Source organism: Lissotriton vulgaris, chromosome 9 (assembly GCF_964263255.1).
Source record: "Lissotriton vulgaris chromosome 9, aLisVul1.2, whole genome shotgun sequence".
NCBI classification, from domain to species: Eukaryota; Metazoa; Chordata; class Amphibia; order Caudata; family Salamandridae; genus Lissotriton; species Lissotriton vulgaris.
In genome coordinates this window covers 1,231,119,281-1,231,141,354 of record NC_141697.1, presented here as the reverse complement: position 1 = coordinate 1,231,141,354, position 22,074 = coordinate 1,231,119,281, and the positions used below count along the sequence as shown (strand labels likewise).

At 47.6% G+C, this 22,074-nt stretch overlaps 1 protein-coding gene across 2 annotated transcripts in view; it reads right to left on the bottom strand.

Moving 5' to 3' along the window:
• CIDEC (cell death inducing DFFA like effector c) overlaps positions 1 to 22,074 on the bottom strand; it is a 92,679-nt gene that overhangs the window by 7,937 nt on the left and 62,668 nt on the right. For both annotated transcript variants that reach the window (XM_086939376.1, XM_086939375.1), the window contains exons 3-5: positions 8,107 to 8,248; positions 7,406 to 7,555; positions 2,805 to 2,992 (exon numbers count right to left, since the gene is read on the bottom strand). In XM_086939376.1, the coding sequence (XP_086795502.1) occupies positions 2,805 to 2,992; positions 7,406 to 7,555; positions 8,107 to 8,248 (480 nt within the window). The remainder of the gene's footprint in view (positions 1 to 2,804; positions 2,993 to 7,405; positions 7,556 to 8,106; positions 8,249 to 22,074) is intronic.

The following is a 22,074-nucleotide window of genomic DNA, read 5'->3' as shown; positions in this document are numbered from 1 at the left end:
CTGAAATCACCATGCTGAATAGTAAATAAAAAGCATTACGTGACGTCAGAATGTTAATGTAATGAGATATCTAAAGGGCACAGGTACTCGAAAGAGTTCCCCTTACACGGTATAGTTAGAGAAAGAAGGGGGGATGACAGCCTCTGCGTGAAGAGCCAGGTCTTGAGCTTTTTCTTAAATAATGCTTCATTTATTGCTTGCAAATCCAGAGGGAGATTGTTCCAGCCCACCGGGCCCAAGAAGAAAAAGAACGCCCGGCAGCCTTAGCCAGTTGCTGACCTAAAGGGGAGGGAGGTGGCTTCTGACACCATGCCAGCCAGTGGCTGTGAGGTGCACGGTGGGTTTCCGGTGGCCTTCTATATGAAACGGAGTGGCTTAACCAGCTCTATGCGAGATGAGGGAGCAGCGTGGCAGCAATGCAGCCTTTTGCCAATTTCGAAAGGATGGTTAGGTGTTAAAAAGGGAGTTTCCTTTCCAAGTCTCAGGGCCAATGGTTGTTTTCACTGCCTTGGTACACCATGCCCAGGGCCACTGGATGTATGTGATTGTGTGGCCCCTGCATTTTTCACATTATTTGCTGCATTTGCCATATAATCCATCATATGCTGCATACTATGAAGATTTTAACAAAACAAATAAAAAAAGTTTCTAGCTCATACGGTTCAAACATTACTAAAGATACAGCTACAGGTGTTGCAGCGCAGTGGAAGGCCCTTTGCAATTGTTAACTGCTCACCTTTCTGTTGGTTATTGCTATATTTGGGTGCTAAACTGATGTTAATGAGGTGTAATCAATGTCCAGACAGTGTTAATAAATGTAGAAACGACAAAATACTGAAATACTATAAAAAAATGTGCCACATTACGCTGCATAATTCTCAGCCTTGTATGGTACTTGCTAAAGTCATTTATGGCAGTAGTTTTCATGCATTTCCAGAAGTGGAAACAATCTGTGAAGGCAACAAGCCTCCCAGTTTGTGAGGGTTCATCAACTCCTAGACAATCTCTGCCTATTTGGATTCTCTTTCTACATTAGATACTGTAGACCAGTAGGTGGCATCATTCAACGTTATCAGCTTGGAGCTGCAGCTGGAAAATGATGCTCATGTGAAAGATTTGTTGTTTTTGTCAATTTTTAGGTCTCGCCTAGGCAGCGCATGCACAGTTTCTTCGAGACATGCTACATCTAGGATATGGGCTTAAAAAAAAACACCCATCTTTTTTATTGGTTCCTCTTGCTGTCCTTTAGAAATGCTGGCTTTTCATTGGTGAATACACTTAGTAGTTTTTCCTTTTGGAATGTTGTAACCTCCCATGAGGAATTGCCCTCTTACATGTGTTCTTACTGTTTGGTTAGAATTTGTGTGGCTACTGCTCAGGTTGCTCACCTACATTGTTTTTCCACTTCATTTCTCATTTATGGGGTGTATTTATACAGCAGCAGCAGGATCCTTGAGTTAAAAAAAAAAACATGAGAACTCTAGTTCTTTCGATCTGGCGTCCTTTCACTCACTCAACATCATCTGTACATATGTTGCCATATGGACTACAGGGCCCAATTCCCCTCTTTTGGGGTGTACATACACTGCTCCCCTGAACAGGTTCGTTCCGAGTACCCACCTATATGTTTCAGTCTTTATTATAATTACCTTTTGCCATTACACCAATCACATACCTTCATCCACCACACTGCCATGTGATGCACCTCATGACAGGGTAACTGTACCTCAGTCGTCACTGCGCACAACATGAAAACACTGCATCAGCTCAAACCAAACAACCCCTTTCCATCCACACACCCTCTGCAGTGTAACGTGTCGTCATTCCGGGCAAGTGCTTCACCTCCCCACATATGGGTAGTGAGCACTGTAAAAAGACTATGATGCAATACAAACCCCCAGTGTTCCCTACCCTTCAGTGTTTTAGCAAGGGTGCCATTGGCACTTTGAGAAGTGAAAATTGACCCTACCTGCTGTCTGCATGGATAGTACAAGACTTATAAGTGAGATAAAGGGACCCCAACACCGCATGCTATCACTGTACCTGCTGCACAAATGATAGCGACACCCAGATTGACTTATACCCGATTTCCACTAATGCGCTCTCCGTTTTACATATCTATCAGAAATTTTTGCGGAGCCCTATTCTGCGAATCAGATGGTTGGAGTATCCCACGCAAAAATCAATTAGTGCATGCAAGCATTTCATTAATTTGCACAAAATCTATCCAGATTACACAGTTGGATTTCTTGAATCAGCATAGCCAGGCTCCCCCCTACCCTCCCAGACAAACTTTGTGCCCATTTCTCCAATGCCGCTCCTCTACACCCATCTGGAGATTACCAAGGCCAGGATGACCATCAAACGTCTGTCGCAGCCCCAGGAATCATATTGAGCAGGATTTAAAGACTGTGGCAGACTCACCTATTAACACACTGTCGAAATTTGCCATTTTACCTAACTTTGTTGCCATGGTCTGCTCGCTCACTTTGATCAAGAGTGTCTTGTCATGGTCTTCGCCCACATGAGAAGCACCTAGAGGCCATCGTGACCACGATTTACATGTTACACGCCACATAAATAAATATTACATTTAAGAAAAAATTAGGATGCTTATTCAACAACAGGACATGTGGCCGCCTGATGCCCAACATTGGCCGCTATCTAGTCCCAAGCTCTGCGCAGGCTCTTACGTCATCATTACACGTGCTACAGGCCAGTTTTAACACCGTGTGCAGGTACAGTGCCTTACTGTCCTGACCCTTACCCAACACCTAGCGCACAGATTGTAACCACCTACTCACTTCATGAGCCGCTTCGCTCCGTAGCACTGCAGGTTGTAGGACAGCGTGTAGCTACCGTAGAGCGTCGCCTTCACATTGAGGCAGCCAATGAAATCGCGAGGATGCAGCTTGTAGAAGTCGAAGCTGACACGCGCCACATCAATTCTTCTGGGCTGCTTCTGGCTGAGGGAGAGGTGGTATCCAGAATTCTGCGGACGATGAAAAAGAATTGAGATACCATGGAGAACCAGCGATACCAACCCAGGACTCGTGTAAGGCAGACTTTTCAATGGAATTCAGCCTTGTTGTGTTCAACTACTGTTCTAGAGAAGAGCAGAAAACACTACTCAGCCATATTTTGAATGTAATGCATGGTGGCTTGTTTTTGTCCTAGGATAACCCACATTGCATTTGTATTAATTGCAAGAGATATAATTTCTACAAGAGACACTGCAAATAGAAAACCCACGACAAAGAAGATATAATCGGCTGAGTGGTCACATAAGGCGGGGCGGGGGGTGGGGGTAAAGGTAACGGGGATAAAGAAGGTAACAAAAAGCAAAACAATTCATTCATTTTGTACTTTAAGCCACCAGAGAGGGGCATGCGTTTGGGGGGTTTCAGGAATAGCCCGAGTAGGAAGTTATTCATTGTGGGCACGAGGCGAGCACAGCAAGACGTTGGATAAGCCTCTGCAAGAGAGACTTAGTGTTGAGGAGTTAGACTTCAAGAGCAGTTTTGAAGGTAGGTGGAGCGGCTACACCCATGAGGTCCATGAGGAGGGCATAGCAGAGACTGCGGAGTGATCGATGGACCCTGCTGAGGATTTGAGGACAGTGAGTAGGTGAAAAACGCCTGAGCACAGGGGTTGGGTGGGCAGTGGCAATATAAGGGTCTTGTGAACACACTTTGCAATCCACTTGAGGAGCTGGAACTGACACAAACTCGTGGCCAGTGGTCAGGGGCGGGAGATGGACTAGAGTGGGGTGAAGGGAGAGTAAACAGCAAGAGGAGGACTTTCACAAGGCAGAATAAGATCCACTTGCACCATGTGTACACTAGGACTGTGGCCCACTATGCTCGTAATGAGCGCGCTCACGAGGGACCACAGAGTGGAGTGGGTGGTTAATCCAAAACTGAGCCGAAGCTCTCGGGCTGCTCTGTGTGTGGAGGAGATGAAGAAACCAAAGTGCCCTTTGTGTTCAGCAGCTCTCCCAGACCTCTGGCAGAGGGAGGAGGAACAAGAGAGGAAAGAGACTATCAGAGGCCAGGTCAGGGGAGGTCAGAAAATACATTTATGTGTTCAAAGACTCGAGCATGAGGGAGAAGATGTGCATCGGCCCAAAGCCACCCAGTGCCTAATAGTGCGGAGTAGAGCCAGCCCAGTGCCTAATAGTACTGACCCTCGCGGAGCAGAGCCAACCCAGTGCCAAACAGCGATGAGACACCCAATGTCGATCAGCATTGAGTCATTTATTGCCTAGCAAAAGAAACACATATGATGGAAGGAATGCAGAGCAAATCAAACGCTGGGTTAAATCCATCGTACTTTTGCACACCATGCCACCCCAGTTTGGACCCAGTCATATGCAAATAAGCCTTGGCCCTGTGTCCCATGGCAACAGACCAGCCCGAACGGCCAAGCCAGGTCCTCTCTGGACAGGAAACAAGAATCCTAGGACTGGTTTTGTGGCATCATTCTGTCCATCAATTGTTCTTTTTGCATTTGTCACCCCGAGTGGGACGGGTATGCTCAGATGTGAGTCCCGTGCTCTCCACACCACTGGACTCAAGCTATCCTGGCTGATGAGGGGCGATGCTCTGAAACCGGTCCCAGGATGCTTGTTTCCGGTCCAGGGAGGGCTTGGCCTGGCAGCTCGGGCTGGACTGTTCCCATGAGGCACAGGGTCAAGACTAATTTGCATATGGCTGCGTCTGATTTGGAATGGCAAAGGGAGCCAAAAACCTATGGAATTAGACCATTACTGTTGTGAATGTTTGACTTTGTGCAGCATTCTATCCATCAATTGTTCTCTTTGCATTTATTGCCTAGCAGCACTGAGCCAGCTATTGACTAATAGTGCGGAGCCACCCTTTGCCCGACAGCGCTGAGCCACCCTTTGCCTGACCGCGCTGAGCCACCCTTTGCCCAGCAGCGCTGAGCCACCCTTTGCCCGACAGTGCTGAGCCACCCTTTGCCCAACAGCGCTGAGCCACCCTTTGCCCGACAGCGCTGAGCCACCCTTTGCCCGACAGCGCTGAGCCACCCTTTGCCCGACAGCGCTGAGCCACCCTTTGCCCGACAGCGCTGAGCCACCCTTTGCCCGACAGCGCTGAGCCACCCTTTTCCCCGACAGCACTGTGGCTAAGCACGGAGCCACCCAACGCCTAGCAATGCTGATCATCCAATGCCTAGCAATGCTGAGCCACCCAATGTCAAAGAGCACCAAGCCACCCAATGCCAAACATTGATTAGATACCCAGTGTCTAGCAATGCCAAATCATTTATTGCTTAGCAGCACAGAGCCATCTGTTGACTAATAGTGCAGAGCCACCCAGTGCCTAGCTGAGCCACCCAGTGCCGAGCAGTGCTGAGCCACCCCGTGCCGAGCAGCGCTGAGCCACCCCGTGCCGAGCAGCGCTGAGCCACCCCGTGCCGAGCAGCGCTGAGCCACCCCGTGCCGAGCAGCGCTGAGCCACCCCGTGCCGAGCAGCGCTGAGCCACCCCGTGCCGAGCAGCGCTGAGCCACCCCGTGCCGAGCAGCGCTGAGCCACCCAAAGGCTAGCAGCGCTGAGCCACCCAATGGCTAGCAGCGCTGAGCCACCCAATGGCTAGCAGCGCTGAGTCACCCAATGGCTAGCAGCGCTGAGCCACCCAATGGCTAGCAGCGCTGAGCCACCCAATGGCTAGCAGCGCTGAGTCACCCAATGGCTAGCAGCGCTGAGCCACCCAATGGCTAGCAGCGCCGAGTCACCCAATGGCTAGCAGCGCCGAGTCACCCAATGGCTAGCAGGGCCGAGTCACCCAATGGCTAGCAGGGCCGAGTCACCCAATGGCTAGCAATGCTGAGCCACCCAATGTCAAAGAGCACCAAGCCACCCAATGCCAAACATTGATTAGATACTCAGTGTCTACCAACGCCAAATCATTTATTGCTTAGCAGCACAGAGCCATTTGTTGACTAATAGTGCAGAGCCACCCAGTGCCTAGCTGAGCCACCCCGTGCCGAGCAGCGCTGAGCCACCCCGTGCCGAGCAGCGCTGAGCCACCCCGTGCCGAGCAGCGCTGAGCCACCCCGTGCCGAGCAGCGCTGAGCCACCCCCGTGCCGAGCAGCGCTGAGCCACCCCCGTGCCGAGCAGCGCTGAGCCACCCCTTGGCGAGCAGCGCTGAACCACCCCTTGGCGAGCAGCGCTGAACCACCCCTTGGCGAGCAGCAGTGAGCCACCCCTTGGCGAGCAGCGCTGAGCCACCCCTTGGCGAGCAGCGCTGAGCCACCCCATGGCTAGCAGCCCTGAGCCACCCCATGGCTAGCAGCCCTGAGCCACCCCATGGCTAGCAGCCCTGAGCCACCCCATGGCTAGCAGCCCTGAGCCACCCCATGGCTAGCAGCCCTGAGCCACCCCATGGCTAGCAGCCCTGAGCCACCCCATGGCTAGCAGCCCTGAGCCACCCCATGGCTAGCAGCCCTGAGCCACCCCATGGCTAGCAGCCCTGAGCCACCCCATGGCTAGCAGCCCTGAGCCACCCCATGGCTAGCAGCCCTGAGCCACCCCATGGCTAGCAGCGCTGAGCTACCCAATAGCTAGCGGCGCTGAGCCACCCAATGGCTAGCAGCGCGGAGAGGGATGGGAATTGGAGTATGAATCTGAAGTATGAAAGAGAAGGAGGAGAGGAGTCATTTGTGATTAGCGCCGAGATGTTAAAAAAGGCCAAAGATGGAGATCAGGACGGTGGGGACTGGGAGGACAGGATCCCAGACAGTTCAGTGGGGGACATGCGCACAAACAGGTGGGGACAAGCGCTACATCGGTGCCACTGATGAGGCGCTACATCGGTGCCACTGATGAATACCACATCCTCAGTACAATTAAGAAGGACATCTGCCTTTATTTTCAAGTGCATCGTTGCCTGGAGGATACATACACCTTTTGCCTGCTGGTTCACTTGGACGTGGAGCATATACTCTGTTGAAAAACTTGCTGTTTCAACTGAAGGTTGTACATGGCGCAACATCATCTCTGGGTATTGGAAGAGACGAGCTCACACCTCACAGCGAAGTCAGGTTTCACAGAAAACCAGGATTAAAACAAGTAATAGCAAGCCCCAGAGGACCACACATCTCTACAAGCTGATCCAGAGCTCTCGAACCCATGGCCACACATTAGGACAGAGTCACCCCTGTGCATCCCTGCACACCTCCGAGCACACGCCTAGATTTCAGGCTCCCTTGTCGCACCATCAGCAGCCTAAGGGAACTGTGCCCGTGAATAAAAGCGGGAGTCACACGACAGACCACGCTCCCCTCACGAGCATCAGGCGTGGATTGGCAACGCTGTGAAATGCTCCACATCAGTAGAAAAGAGAGCGCCCAGCGAGCTGCACTCCGCTGACATGTCTCACCTCACCAGGTTTCCACTTCTGACCCTTCTCGAGCACGACAAACACGGTCCCATTTTCCAAAGACTGGAAAAACTCTTCAGTGTCCACGCCCGTGCCGTCCTCGTCCAGAACCAGGGTGATGGCGCCAGTAACCAGCAGAGCGTCTTGAACCTAGAGGTGAGGCGAAGACAAGATGGCGGTGAGGAGCCAGAGACACGAATAACTGAACAGGTGAGGGCAGCTTCAACCAGCAGAAGATCAGACGAGGGAGCATGTAAAAGACAACTGGAAAAGCTAAGAGAGACATGTGTAAAGGCGTAGCACAAAGAGATAACGAAGAGAGAGAGGTGACAGGATGAAAAGTTGTTTTGAACCAGTCTGAATTCAACAACTGGATTTGAACTAACACACATACACAAGGGCTGTTCTCAACTAATGAACATACGGAGGAGTCAGTCCGAACTACCAATACTCGCATGAGATGGGTTAAACTAAAAAACACACACATGGAAGAGCGGATTTGAATAAGCCAACATATGCAAGAGAGGAGACGAACCAGTGAACATAGAGTGGTCAAGACATTGGTAATGCACAGAGAAGGCGGCCTGAACCAGTCAAATAAAGCAAGAGACGGCTTGGACTAGTAAACACACAGACGAGTCGCCATGAACCGGATAAGGCTGCGGATGGAGACGCGCAGTGCGTACACTCGCTTCACGCACCTTGTTGACCAGGTCTTCCAAGCTGTCGGCCATGACTCCTTTCCTGATGCTCCGGTCATAGTTATTGACACGGAAGGGCCGAGGTTTCGGTGGAGGGCCTGACAAAAGCTGTTGAGTCATCGAGGCGCTAACGGAGACGCACCTGTTGAAGAGAAGGAAGCCGTGTTAGGAGGACATGCAAGGAGAGGAGAGGCAGACGGAGATAGTTTTATTAATACTCACACCAGCCCCACACCTTCTATACAGTCTGCTGCACCCCCCACCATGAACCCTGTGTATATCTACTGTAAAATGCGTCTTGTGATCAATCTGTTGTAGTAACATCCACACCTTGGAGTTTGATGTGTGTACAGAGGTGCAGCTATTGTGTGAGAGGCTCTATCAAAAACAAGTTATTCTTACTTAATGAAATGAAAATTTATAAAGCGCAACTGTCACTCCTAATGGAGTCTCCTGGCGCTACTTAATAGATTACAGAAGAAATACAATACTGTCTGTTCCATTCTTTGACACCTAAAGTCTCTTTGTATCATATGTATAGAGCTTACAGGTAGATTCATCAAGCCGAAATCGGCTCACAAAGGGCCAGATTCTGAGAATCTGGCCCTTTGCGAGCGCTATTTTTGCATCATCCCAAATGCAAAAATCGCAATTCTAGAAATCGCTAAATTGCGATTAATTGCATTTAAGGAATCTCAATGCAATTCATGAATCATTAAAAAATTGCGAATTCGCAATCTGGGGCCGCTATTTACAGGGAAGTCTAACTACGTGGTAAATAGCGAAAACTTAGAAAAAGGCACTTTAGTGCATTTTTCCAAGTTGTATGTTACACACACAAACATGTCCTTTGGACATGTGTGTGCACAACACCAGTGTACATTACTATTTCAGGGGTGCTACAGGGTGTCCTTTGGAAACCCTGACACCCTTGTAAATGTAAATGTATTGCGATTTATATAGCGCACGTATCACCCGAAGGCATCAAGGCGCTTGCTTAGGGAACACGTCCTGGTATTCCCTTGTGAGATACCCCGGCAGGGTATCCGCAAGGTGAAAGCCAGGCATCCAGCCACGAGGGGCCGTTGTGGAGATTAAGCAAGCTATTGCCCAGAGTCACAGAGTGTGAACCCGTGAATCGAGTAGGCACCAGAGCGAGAATTGTCGAGTCCATGGACATTTTAGGACTCAAGACCCCGCCGAGCCGGGAATTGAACCCTGGTCCCGGGCTGACCTCTGCTTCCAGGTCTGCCTCCTCTAACCAGTGAGCCACACTTCTCCACTTCTCTTGAAATTGCTTCCTTATTTATGATTCGCTAATTGCGAATCGCAAATAAGGAATGACTCCTCATTCATTCCTATGGGCCTTCAGGCCCATAGGAATGAATGGGAAAGCCATTCCTTATTTGCGATTAGCAATTAGCAAATCGCAAATAAGGAAGCAGTAGAAATCGCCTAAAATATTACGATTTCTACATGCATCCAGTTTTGCTAGTCTTGAGGTTTTGTGATTCTCGAGTCTGACTCCATTTTGTTCTGTGTCACCATTTTGTGTTGCCCTCTCGTAGGCCTGTGAAGGTAGCCTGGCGAATAAAGTGGCCTAGCCTTCTTAGTTCATGTATACATTAACTAGGTTTCTTTTTGACTCTGAAATGAACTGTAAGAAACTGATTTTTTCACCTGAAACTGACCTCGCAAAGCCAATTTTCCTGATCGATCTTTGTCTGAGATTGCCAATCAATGTTCAGGACATCGTTAACTTTTAGTTTCCTTGCACATGCCTTATCTTGTTCAGCATCTGTTACTGTTTCTTTTTTATGTTTCTTCATTACATGGGTTATGCTTTCAATTATAGGTTTGTCCGGCTTGTGGAGATTGAATTTGGGACATTCCTAATAATTAACTTTTGGGTTGGGATACTGTAAATTGAGTTTTTGTTATGCGATACTTTGTTTGAAAATGTACCTTATTGGCTAGAATTTTGTGCAGTGGGTGTACATTTATAATGTGAATATTGGGTATAAAAGGAGACGTCTCGCCTTAGTAAAATGAGCAGTCTCCTGAGAATTTACACTGTGATGTATTTCTAGGATCACTGTTACTAGCTGCAGCTAATAAACTTGGTCTCTGACGCCATCCAGAAGTATTCCGTGTCTCTGTATACCAAGACAGGTGAACTCGAAGATCTTAGGCGTGCCCCTGACGCCGCTGGGTTAAACCCCGGTTCTTCAGTCTTTAATAGCGATTCCTTAAAATTCGCTAATAAGGACTCGCAAAATGTTACTTTGATGAATCTGGGGTTAGTCCCTATGCGGGTTGCTGCTGATGCGTGTACCCAGATGAACATCACACTACACTGTGAGGGTGGAAGGGTGTTACCTTTGCTTTGAGCTTAGGTGGAAAGTGTTTCCATGCCTTGCATGAGGACCACAGAGGTGCGGTTACCTGGTTATGGATGCAGCGCTTGCCGGAGAGATGAAGGACATTTGAGAGATATCCCAGCATTTCATCGTTTATGGTACGCTGGCAGTTCGCATTAGCACTGTAGGTCCCTTTATTGTGTTTGTAATTTTTTGGGTATAAAGTTAGCCAAGACCTTTGGTTTTAGTAAAATTATATATACAATACACTTCTATAAAGGAGTTTTTTTGAGTCATTCACATATTTTTTCCATCTACACCCCCATAAACTGTTAGCAGTGGGTCAGCCCACTTGAGACACTGATACACTTCACTGTGAGTGACGGCGCTCTGCTCTTTCACAAGAAGCTGCCCCCCGCACAGGGTTTGCTTTTAGCCAATGTCTTTCTATTGACGCGACCCCAAATAAACCCAACAATAAAGTTTTAGGAAAAGTATGGCAAAATAAGCACTGGCAAAGCCAAAAGCTGGACATTCAATGCCAGACCTATAGATTTTGCCAATGCTGGTCTTTTATGTTCCCAATTCGATTTCCTGTGTTGGCTGTTGCACGGACGCTGTCCTCTCTGGGACGGTATAGATTGGGTGGAGGTAACAGGTGTGGAGAAGGAGGGAGAGGTATACCCAGACAGACTGTTCCAGTCCTCTTTTACGAGAATGCCGTTACAAGTCGTCAAGTAAGAAGATTTGCCAAGATGTACTCAGCATTGACAATATAAGATGTCTGTGCTCATGACATGCAACTATTCGGAACCTGCAGGGTAAACTATGTGCCAGTCCTCCGGTGACCAGGAACGTGGGGAGATCACTCTGCGTGGTTACTATTGAGTGTTTATTTAAGAAGCGGGCTAGAATAATTCGTATCTATGCCCTGCAGTCGAAGACGAGGTTCCACAGGTCCTCTATAGGGCTGTCCAGCTAACGATGAAGGATCAGGGAGTGAATTGGTGTAAGATGTTTTATGGTGACACAGATTATATCAGGTTAAGACATGCAGACCATCAAGATGAGTATTTTTACTCTACTGCAGCTTCTAGTTGGAGATGGGCGGTAATGCCTACATGGTTTGCTATGCCATTGAGGGGTTTGGGGGCGAGCTATGGTTGGAGTCTTTCATCCCAGCAGTCATGAAACAAAGCTTTGAGTGCGGAGTGCAGTGGGCATTCCTAACAGGGGGTGAAGAGGCATATCGAGCCGCTTGGAGGTCTCAGCTATTCAATTCCATTCATATGTCGAGATGATTGCGAGGTCATGGTGGATGGAAGTCCCTGGGTTGAGTAGGTTGTCTCTATTTTCTCTGCATGGCGTGCTGGTCAGTGACAGTTCTACAGCTCTGGATCCTAGGAGGGACAATCTTTCCTGGCTACCATCCCACATTCTTGCCTTTTTGACCAGCTCAGGAAGATTGGTATCAACAACCCTGCATCGTGATGCTGATTTTCTTCCTGAGTAATTGATTGCAGGCCCTGCATCTCAAGGCTTTTAGAAGTGTGGGGTCCACGGGACTCCATTTTGAATCCAACACTCTTTATCATCTGTTTGACACTTATTGCCAAGCTATTTCGTAGTTTTGTGATACTGTTGTATGATGATACTCAAACTGTGGCTTCCTTGTTTGAGGCCCGAATAGGTCCAGGTAGATTTCTCAGTTGCATGTGGTCTGTAGCAGAAAGGACGAGGCGCCATTCACTTAAATTACATGGAGACAAAACTGAGACTTCTTAACGAGGGTGTCTCTATGACGGAGTTCCCTGGATGGTGGCCAGAGAGCAGAGCTGGACCCCCCCTCACACTCCCGAAGAAGCAGATAGATCTTGGAAAGAAGACGGCAAGTCTCTCGCTTATCAAAAACAAGTTAACTCCATCAGGTCTTCCTGCTTCTATTCCTTGAAATGTCTCTGGAAAGTTATTCCTGTACTTTTGGGAACTGAGTGGAAGACCGTGGTCTATGCTCTTATTTTGTCACACTTCGATTATTGCAGAGTGCTTTACCTCAGCCTTCCCATAATTTCTCTCCAGCAAACTCAACAGGTTCGAAATGCTACGGAGAGAGAACTTGCCTCCCCGCTGTCAGACATTTTCTTATTTAAAGGAACTGCATTGACTATATGTGCACCAAGAAGTCCAGTTTACAGCGCTGTTCTTCTATCATCAAGCTTCTACAAGAAAGAACCGTGGTTTGTTCACACTGAACGGTCTCCGCTCCATGAGATCGTGTAACCCCCAGCTGATGGCTGTGCCGTGTATCAAACATGCAACATGGGGCAGAGGAGAGCGTTTTCACTCTTGGGCCCTAAGCTGAGGAATCCTCTTCCCATGCCTTATGGTCAGAAGATCATTTCCCATCCTGAGCTGCAGACCTGGATAGTCCTTCAGCACTGATCTTCTTAGCTTACTTTTGGGCCCGCTCTCGTTAGTGTCGGGATGCTCCAAAGGAAGCGGTCTCCACTTTACAAATTCACTTTATTAATGTATTCAATCTCTGTTCCAAGGTCAGCAGTTGATGCAGTTATCTCAGGAACAGATACATTTGTACCTCTCTTCTGAAGTTTGTGTTCTTGAAAGTTTTGAATCTGGACTGGTAAAGTGCTCGAGACTGGCCATCTGCCTTGAGAAAGGGGCGCCTTCGAAGGATTTCTAACAATAAGGTGGCTGGATGAATGAACCATGGCACTGAAGAAGCACAAAGTGCTGTTGTCTTTGAATGACTTCAATTTCTTTTGGAGGGATGTTGGTTCTTTTGTTGGAAAGCTCTGGGGACGATGCAAAGTACCTTGACCATTAATTGTCTAGGTACGGGTAGCCAGCGGAGGGCTTGCAGGACTCGAGACATGTATTCTGCCTTTATGGGACTTAATTGCATCCCTGTTGTGATAAACTGAAATTTAAGATTCTGACAGTAGTCCAAAGATGTTATGCATAAAGGGACATTCCTAGCTGAAACTTGAATGAAACAGAGGAAGTACTCCATGAGAACCAGAAAGGCAATTCATTGTGGGACTTTGAGGTTCTTCTGAGTTTCAAAGAAATTTCTATTTTGAGACTCTTGAGTTAAAAGTTTCCTGAGTCCGAGCTGGAGGCTTGTCAACAGGGTTTCAATATTTCTCTTACCTCTAGTTGGTGCTCAAAACCCTTAGTAATCCCTTTGTAAAGGATTGCTCCACCCTACACCCTCATGATGGTACAGATCATTTATAGTCCAATGCATGCTTTTTGGGGGAACATAATATAATTTTGTAGTCTTTGTGACTCGTCAGTATAGGTATGTCGAACAAGTTTCGCCCCTTCAGTCAGGTATCGTAGAAGGTCTTCATCATAACTGGTACAACAAATGACCAATCATCAGGATCAGCATTTGGGATTTGTTCATTACACGGGATCTTGTGAGTCCAAGTTATAATGCACCAGGGTCAGGAGCGCGAGCTTGGGTCACTCTTTTTCACCCACCGGACAAAACGAAGATTACTTTCTGCCTTGTTTCTCACAGAAGAGTTGAAACTTCATTGATAGACCAAAACCAGTGACTCACACAGAGTACAAAACCGCCATATAACCTTAAAGCATATATTCTGTTGGCTTGTCTTGTGGTGTATAAAACACATGGTTTTTGAACTACAAACTTGTTGTTGGTTTCAGTATTACTGCATCATCAGCACTCACTGTATACAGAATAGAAATTGTCTCCATTCACTATAACAATACTTCTATACCTTCTAATGTAATACAGCTAAGAAAAGAGAACTGGATATTGCACAGAGAAGAACAGCTCTTAAGCTGAATTTAAATTACTCAATTGACAGCTTTTCTTCCTCTCTTCGCCTTCAGTGTCCCCTAAACAACAATTTTATAGAAGCAAGAAAAAGTAGTTTACTTGCTTACCACAGTGCCTCCCGGGCAGCCGCGGCTGGGATTTCGTCACTCTCCTGTGTTATCACATTGTTCACTAACGGGGAGTGTCGAAATCCTGTCTGTGGTTGTTGGCATTGCACAGGGACTTGGTATAAATGCCAGGAGACTGTTTTTATACAGACCTCAAAAACGGACCAAACAAATATCAGATCTGAAGTGGAAACTTACAGCCAAAGATAGCATTCTCTTTCACCACATTAATGCCCACCCATAACACCCCAGTCCTAGAGAGGTTTAATCTTTTAAGATCTCCAGGATTAGGGGTTTGTCTTTAAAGATGGCAGCCAGCTGCCTTCCTTACTTTCCCCAGTTGGCACTTTCTATATACTCTCTATAAACATGTGCTGGGCACCATCAATGCTCTTAGGATGCCAAGGGCAGTGAAACCCAAGCCTGGGAAAGAGCATCCTACCGGATGAGGAAACTAGGTGGGCACCATGGTGTCCAACTCATAGGACAGTGGCATGGTCTGGGGAGGGCATGAACAAAGCCTGCCACAGTTTAGCAACAGTGTTGAGGCAAGCATCACTTTTGCAGGACCTCAAAATTGACAAAAATTCTAGCGGGGCAGGGAAGAGGGCGAGTGCTGTGGTATAGAGTGTTTGGGGGGGGGTGGAGGGGCGTATACTCACATTTTATATTTTGTGAGTGGGTGTTCTGCTCTATAGACAAAAAACTTTAATTAAAAAAAGGAACTAGTTCCTTTTCCATAAAGGTGAGGCATTTCATCCTGTAGCCCACAGTGAGCCATAAATAACCACAAAATAGTTAACCTGCTCTCCAAAGAAAGAAAAATACAGCTCGCCTTACAGTGACCCACTAAATTTGATTCCCAGCTTCTCCCCACCTATATTATTTGTAATGTTCTACTTTGAAGCCGTGACATGAAGTATTTTTAATCTTTCTATAGAAGCCCTTCTCAAACCTACCAAATATTGTGCACTAGAATCACAATATGGCACAACTGGGCAGCCTGGAAGAAATAGAGTAACACCACAAAGGTCTGTGCTGTGGACACCAAGTCAAGTTCTCGGTGACAACTCAATGCACCAAATGCCCACAGCTTCAAAAATAGGATCACCCATTTGTGGGTGTCTCGAATTAATTTGATCCATCACGGAAACAGAGCTAAATACAAGGCAACAATCAATCAATCAATCAGTATTTGTGGAGCGCGGCTTATCACCCGTGAGGATATCCCGGCGCTGGGGGTGCTGCTGCAGAGACGATTAGTCAAAGAGTCAAGTTCTTTGGGCCCTTCCTGAATTCCTGTAGGGAGGGGGCTGTTCGGAGGGTGGAGGCTGTTCCAGGATCTGGCTGCCCGATGCAAAAGGCGCGGCCGCTGCGCCTATGAATATGGGGTGTGTGGACCATGCAGAGGGCTGCAGATCATAGATCACGGGTGGGCTGATGGAAGTTCACCCAGTTGCTGATATATATGGGTCCCTTGTTGTGCAGGGCTTTTTATAGGAGTGGGTGAGCAGTTTGAACTGGCAACGTTTGCTGACAAGGATCCAGTGCAGAGACTTGAGGTGGGGGGTAATGTGGGACCGCCTCTGGAGGTCGAGGATGAGCCTTGTGGCAGCATTTAAATGGTCTGGAGTCTGTTCAGTAGACGCAAGGCGATTCCCACATAGAGGGAGTTGCCGTAGTCCAAGCGGTTAGCAATGGGGGAGTGGGTGACGGTGCATCTGACGCTGATGGGGAGCCATTTGAAGATTTCTTGAGCATGCACATGGTGAGGAAGCAGGAGGGCGCAACAGCATTATCTGCTTTCTCATCGTGAGCCTCCTGTTAAATAGGATTCCAAGGTTTCTTGCATGCTTTGTATATGTTGGCGAGGGCCGAGTTCTATTGGCCATAAGGAGCCGTCCCATGGGGAGTTGCTGCTCCCGAAGAGAAGTATTTCTATTTTGTTGGTGTTTAGTTTGAGGCATCTGTTCTGCATCCAGCTTGCAACGCTAGTCATGCACCTCTGGAAGTTAGATTTGGTGTTGGTGCGGTCTGAGAATAGGGAGAGGATGAGTGTCAGCCACATAGGCGATGGTGTTCATGCTGTAGGATCTGGCCAGGGGTGCCATGTATGTGTTGAATAGGGTTGAGTTAGGGAGGACCCTTCTGGGACACCGAAAATTATGTTTTTTGGGTCAGTAGTGTAGGGTGGGAGGTGGACACTTTGGGTTCGTCCAGAGAGGAAGGACGTGATCCAATTGAGGGCCTTCCCTTGGAGCCTCGTTTGGTAGAGTCCATGCAAGAGAGTGTAGTGGGACATGGTGTCTGATGCTGTGGAGAGATAGAGGAGGATCAGGGCGGCCGTTTCTCCCCAGTCTAGGAGAGTCCTGATGTCGTCTGTCGCCGCGATCAGGGCAGTTTTGGTGCTGCGATTGGAGCAAAAACCAGATTGGGAGGGGTACAGTAGGTTGTTGATTTTTAGGTGTATGGCAAGCTGAAGGTTTATTGCTTTTTCCAGAAATGGGAGCTGGGAGCTGGGGTGGTAGTTTTGGAGGTCCTTAGGGTTCGCTGTGAGTTGTTTGAGGAACGGTTTAACTTCTGCATGTTTACGTGCCTCCAAGAAAGAGGCCAAAGCATTGGATGCATTTATGATGGTGGCAAGTTCCTTCCTGATGCTGTTGTTGCCCAGGATGAACATGTAGTGGGGGGGCGGGGAGGGATCCCTGGGTGCTCCCGAGTGAATGGAGCCCATGATGGTGGTGGTTATATGCACTGAGAGTGTTTCCCATGGGGTTGGTGAGATTTTGTTGGGGGTCGGTGAGATTGAGGCATCTGTTGAGTTTGGTTGCAGAAGGTTGGGGGTGGACGTTTTCATAGATGGTTATTTTGTTGTAGACGTCTACGAGGGTATCGCAGAGCACCTGAAAGTGGGTGACGGTGTTCTCAGTGGATGTGAGATGGAGAATTCCTTGATGATGCTGAATAGTTCTTTGCTGAGGTTGGAGCTGGCTTCGAGGCAGGGGGCTAGGGCAAGGTTTATTTATTTATTTAGGTGATTTGTAGAGCGCTCAACTACCCGTGGGTGTCTCGGCGCTGAGTGAGAGAACTAGTTCATGAGGAGTTATTGCTTAACAGCCAGGTCTTTATCTGTCTGCGGAAGGAGAGCAGAGATGTGGAGGTTTTGATGAAAGATGGAAGACTATTCCAAAGTTTAATGGTGGTGACTATGAAGGATCTATCTCCCCAGGAGACTTTTAGTCCTAGGGACTTGCAGTAGTCCAGCAGTTGAGGATCGTAGGGATCTGGTAGGTTCGTAAGGACGAAAGGAGTCTTTCAGATACGTTGGTCTTTGACCATGAATTGCCTTGTAGGCAATGCAGAGAGCCTTGAACTTGGCTCTCTTCTTCACTGGCAGCCAGTGGAGCTCTCGGAGTGTTCCGGAGATAGAGGCGTACTTGGGGCATCCAGTAATCAATCTGGCCGCCGCGTTCTGCACCAGTTGTAATTTCTTTAGGACACCTTCTTGAGCGTTGACTAGCAGTCCGTTGCAATAGTCAATGCGGGCCATGATGAGTGCGCTGATTAGAGTTTTTCTCATAATCATCGGAAGGTAAGGTAGAAGTTTTTTTATCATCCTCAGAGTGTAAAATGAGGAGGATACCACCGCGTTGACGTGATGCATGAGGGTGAGCTTGGTGTCCAGTATAACTCCCAAGTTCCTGGCTTTGGTTACGGGGAGGGGGGGGAGGTCCCAAGGCGTCAGGCCACCATGTGGGAGACCAGGCAGGGGAAAGATTGCCGAATAACATCACCTCCGTTTTATCGGAATTCAACTTCAGACAGTTTCCTGTCATCCAATTACTTATTGCCAGCATTCCCAGACTGAAGTTTTGAGTTGGTGATTGAGGGCTAGTTGGAAATTGGATCAGTAAGTGTTTGTTTTGCTGGTGCGCCAGATCCTTTCAAGCTGCCTGCAGGTGCTCTTGTGGGACTTGATATCTGGGGTGAACCATCTGCGGTGTTTGGAGGAACTGCTGGTTTTGGTGGGTGCTACTATGTCGGCGCAGTGATTGATCCAGGCGTTGAAGTTTGACTGCCACCTTAAGGTCGGTGGTGGTGTCGGGGGTGAGGCACTGAGGGTATTGGTTCAGAGGTTAAGTCACTTTGCTCCAGCAAGGAGAGATGGGGTGAGGGGAGGACGATGTGGGGGTAGAAGTGGATGATGGAAAGGTTGGACCAGGTGATTTATGTGGCTTGGCTGTACTTCATTCTTTTGCTGGCTGAGAGTATGGGTCCAGGACGTGTCCGACGATGTGAGTGGGGTTCAGGACTAGTTGAGAGAGGCAGAGGATGTCCATGCTCTCGGGTAAGTTGGTTGTGTTGGTGTCTTTGGTGTCTACCAGATAAAAGTTGAGGTCTCTGAGGAAAAGGAAGTCTTCAGTATTGATGGCTAAAGGAGTGGTGAAGTCGGAGATGGCCTTGCAGAAGGTGGGGCATGGTCCTCGGGGGTATGTAGGCGAGGGTGCCTCTGACCGTTGTTTTGCTGGAGGTATTCATTTGAAAGTTGAGGTGTTCCATGATGGGGGTTGTGCGGTTGAGGGACTCCTTGTGGATGATGGCTGTTCCACCTTATCACTAGGTCTGGTCAGTGATCTTTGCTCCGCTCGCAGAGTTTTATGCACTTCACAGAACTCACCGAGTGCAGAAAACTCCGCTTCACGATGCGCAGCAGAGTTTTTTCCCCGCTCGAGATCATGAATGGTAAGTTCGCAATCGCAAACAGTAAGTTTGCGAGCGCAAGCTGCCGCTTGGGTAGAATTTTTACCCGAGCAGCAGAAATACCAGCACAAACTGCAGTTCACACTGCACTCTGCCACTCGCAGAGTTTTTTTGTAACTTTGCGGAGTTCGCATTGGAAAACTCCACGAACCACGCACAGGCCAACTTATCACCGCATTAAAATGTTCTTCACCGGAGTGAAGGAAAAAAAATTAACTCTTACTGACTTTGAAGCCAAGAGAACAGTGACCATGAAGTGAATAAATTTACCGTAGCAGAGTCATGATAACCTGTGGTGTGTAAAAGATACCAATTTTAATTAAAGAAAGTACAACAATCTTCTCAAAGTGTCCAAATCCAATGTGTAGGAGCACGGAAAAATCTAAATTGCTTGAAGATGACCTCACAATTGCAGCAACTAACCTTAAGGCACTGCCTCCATCCAGTAACGAGTCCAATCTCTCACCAGAGAGCCTTCAAACTAAAAATAAGGCAAAATGGGACACATTTGAACTATACGACCAGGAAAAGATCGCCAGAACGCTGGCGGAACTTAGACCGAACAACCACTTTCAAGACCCATTACCAGGAAAGTGTGTAAGAGAAATCAGCCACACTCTAGTTCCGATCTGGACAGAGATAATAAACGCCTCACTTGCACAAGGAACCCTCCCTGACTGTCTAAAAACAGGGCAGGTGATGCCCATCCTCAAAAAACCGACAGCTGATGCTACAGACCCGAACAACTATCGACCAGTGACCAACATCCCTCTACTGGCTAAACTCATTGAGAAATGCGTGCAGGGCCAACTAAGTCAACACATCGCTAAATTCTCGCTACTGGATGATTGCCAATCAGGTTTCAGAACAGGGCACAGTACCGAAACTGCGATCCTGCACATTGTCGATGACGCCCTACAAGCCCTAGACCGAAATCAATCTTGCCTACTGATCCTCCTAGACCTATCATCAGCATTTGATACGGTAAAGCACGAAGTGCTTATGACCAGACTACAAGACAGGATGGGTTTGTCTGGAAACGTGCTGAAATGGTTCAATTCTTTCCTACAGAACAGGACTCAGCGATTCCTGGTTAACCAAGCAATCTCTTCCCCGAGCCCCAACGCAATAGGGGTCCCACAAGGCTCTACGCTATCCCCAGATCTATTCAACTTATATGTAGAACCTCTCACGGATATCCTTCAAAAATCACAGGTATCCTATCATATGTATGCGGACGACACGCAATTATACATAAAGATCGCCTCCCTTGAGGACATTGACCTAATGAACAAGACACTAAAGAGTGCTTTGCGATGGTTAACAATGAACCATCTGAAACTAAACGCCCAGAAAACTGAATTCCTGCTAATCTCACCGACAAGGAGCCAATCTGAAGTTATAGAGTGGACTAAATTGGTGACAGCGCTAAACTGCACCCCGACCCTAGTTAACTCAGCCAAATCACTAGGAATTACACTAGATAAGTACCTCGACATGAAAAACCATATTAACTCAATGGCCAAGAGCGCCCGCTTCCACCTGAATTACTTAAGAAAACTGAAACCCTTTATCACTGAGACAGATCTAAAACTGGCTATCCTATCACTAGTCATCTCGAGGATTGAATACGGCTGCACCACATTAGCGGGCCTGCCAAAAACATCCACAGCACCACTAAAAGCCTGCCTCAACGCAGCGGCGAGACTCATTACGGGAACGAAGAAATTCGATCACATATCTCCTCACCTGAAAGCACTAAACTGGCTACCTTACGAGGCCAGAATTCAAATGAAGATGGCCTGTATTACGCACAAAGCGGTTCACTACAACACACCTAGATACCTAGCCAAGAAACTTACGATCTCAGGAGGTAACAGTACAACTAGAAGCGCAAGAGATTTGCTATTACGACCAGCCTTTAGCCACAAGAAAAAGGACCTACAACCGAGCATTCTCCGGAGCTGCCCCCAGAATCTGGAACTCACTCCCTCCAAACATCAGGAAGATTCAAAATACAGTAACATTCAAACGAGAACTGAAGAGCCACTTGATGAGTAGATACCCTACTTAGAGAAACCCAAGGATCACTGGGATGATCAATTACGATAACTGAGGGCCGCCCTCTTCATGGAAAATTGGAAGATCATCGGACAATGAACTGATGCCGTGCGCAAGCCGAGGCTTGACACATCACTGCTACCTTATATATGTGTGAACTTTAACTATATCTCACAGTCATACTATATAACTTCTATCTCACTTGATTTATTTATCCATATATGTGGAACCTTAACTATTTATCACAATCATTATATATAACTTCTACCGCACTTGATTTATTTATACTTATTATCCTTGATATGCACTGGAACGCCTTATAACCCTACCTCAACGAGCATGGTTTGTTACCATGACACAAGCCAAGCCTTGCTCGCCATATAATGCTAATTGCACAGTCATTATGAATATATATATTTATTCTCGACCATACAGTATATTGCCTTCTACCTCACTATTCTCTTGTTGTTAGTATTGCTTTTATTATCTTTATATGTAATTCTTTCCTTGTTAAGCGCTCTGATACCCACGGGTCTTGTCCGCGCTATACAAAACACTATAAATAAATAAATAAATAAATAAACATTTGAACCATGGGGCACTTTGGAGTACCCTGTGGGACAGATTAGAGCACCACAAAATAAATAGAAAGTAAACTATTAGTTTATCCAGGGTTAAATGATAACTAGGTAGAAATGAGAACCGGATCTACATGGCATGAGTTAGAGACTTCTCTGCCAACATGTAAGCAGCATAAAGGGTCGAGGAGGTCACAAATGGGTCAGAGGGAACAGGAGGCATCTGCCCAAGTGCAGATTTGTACTAGAGTGCACAGGGAAAGAAAACA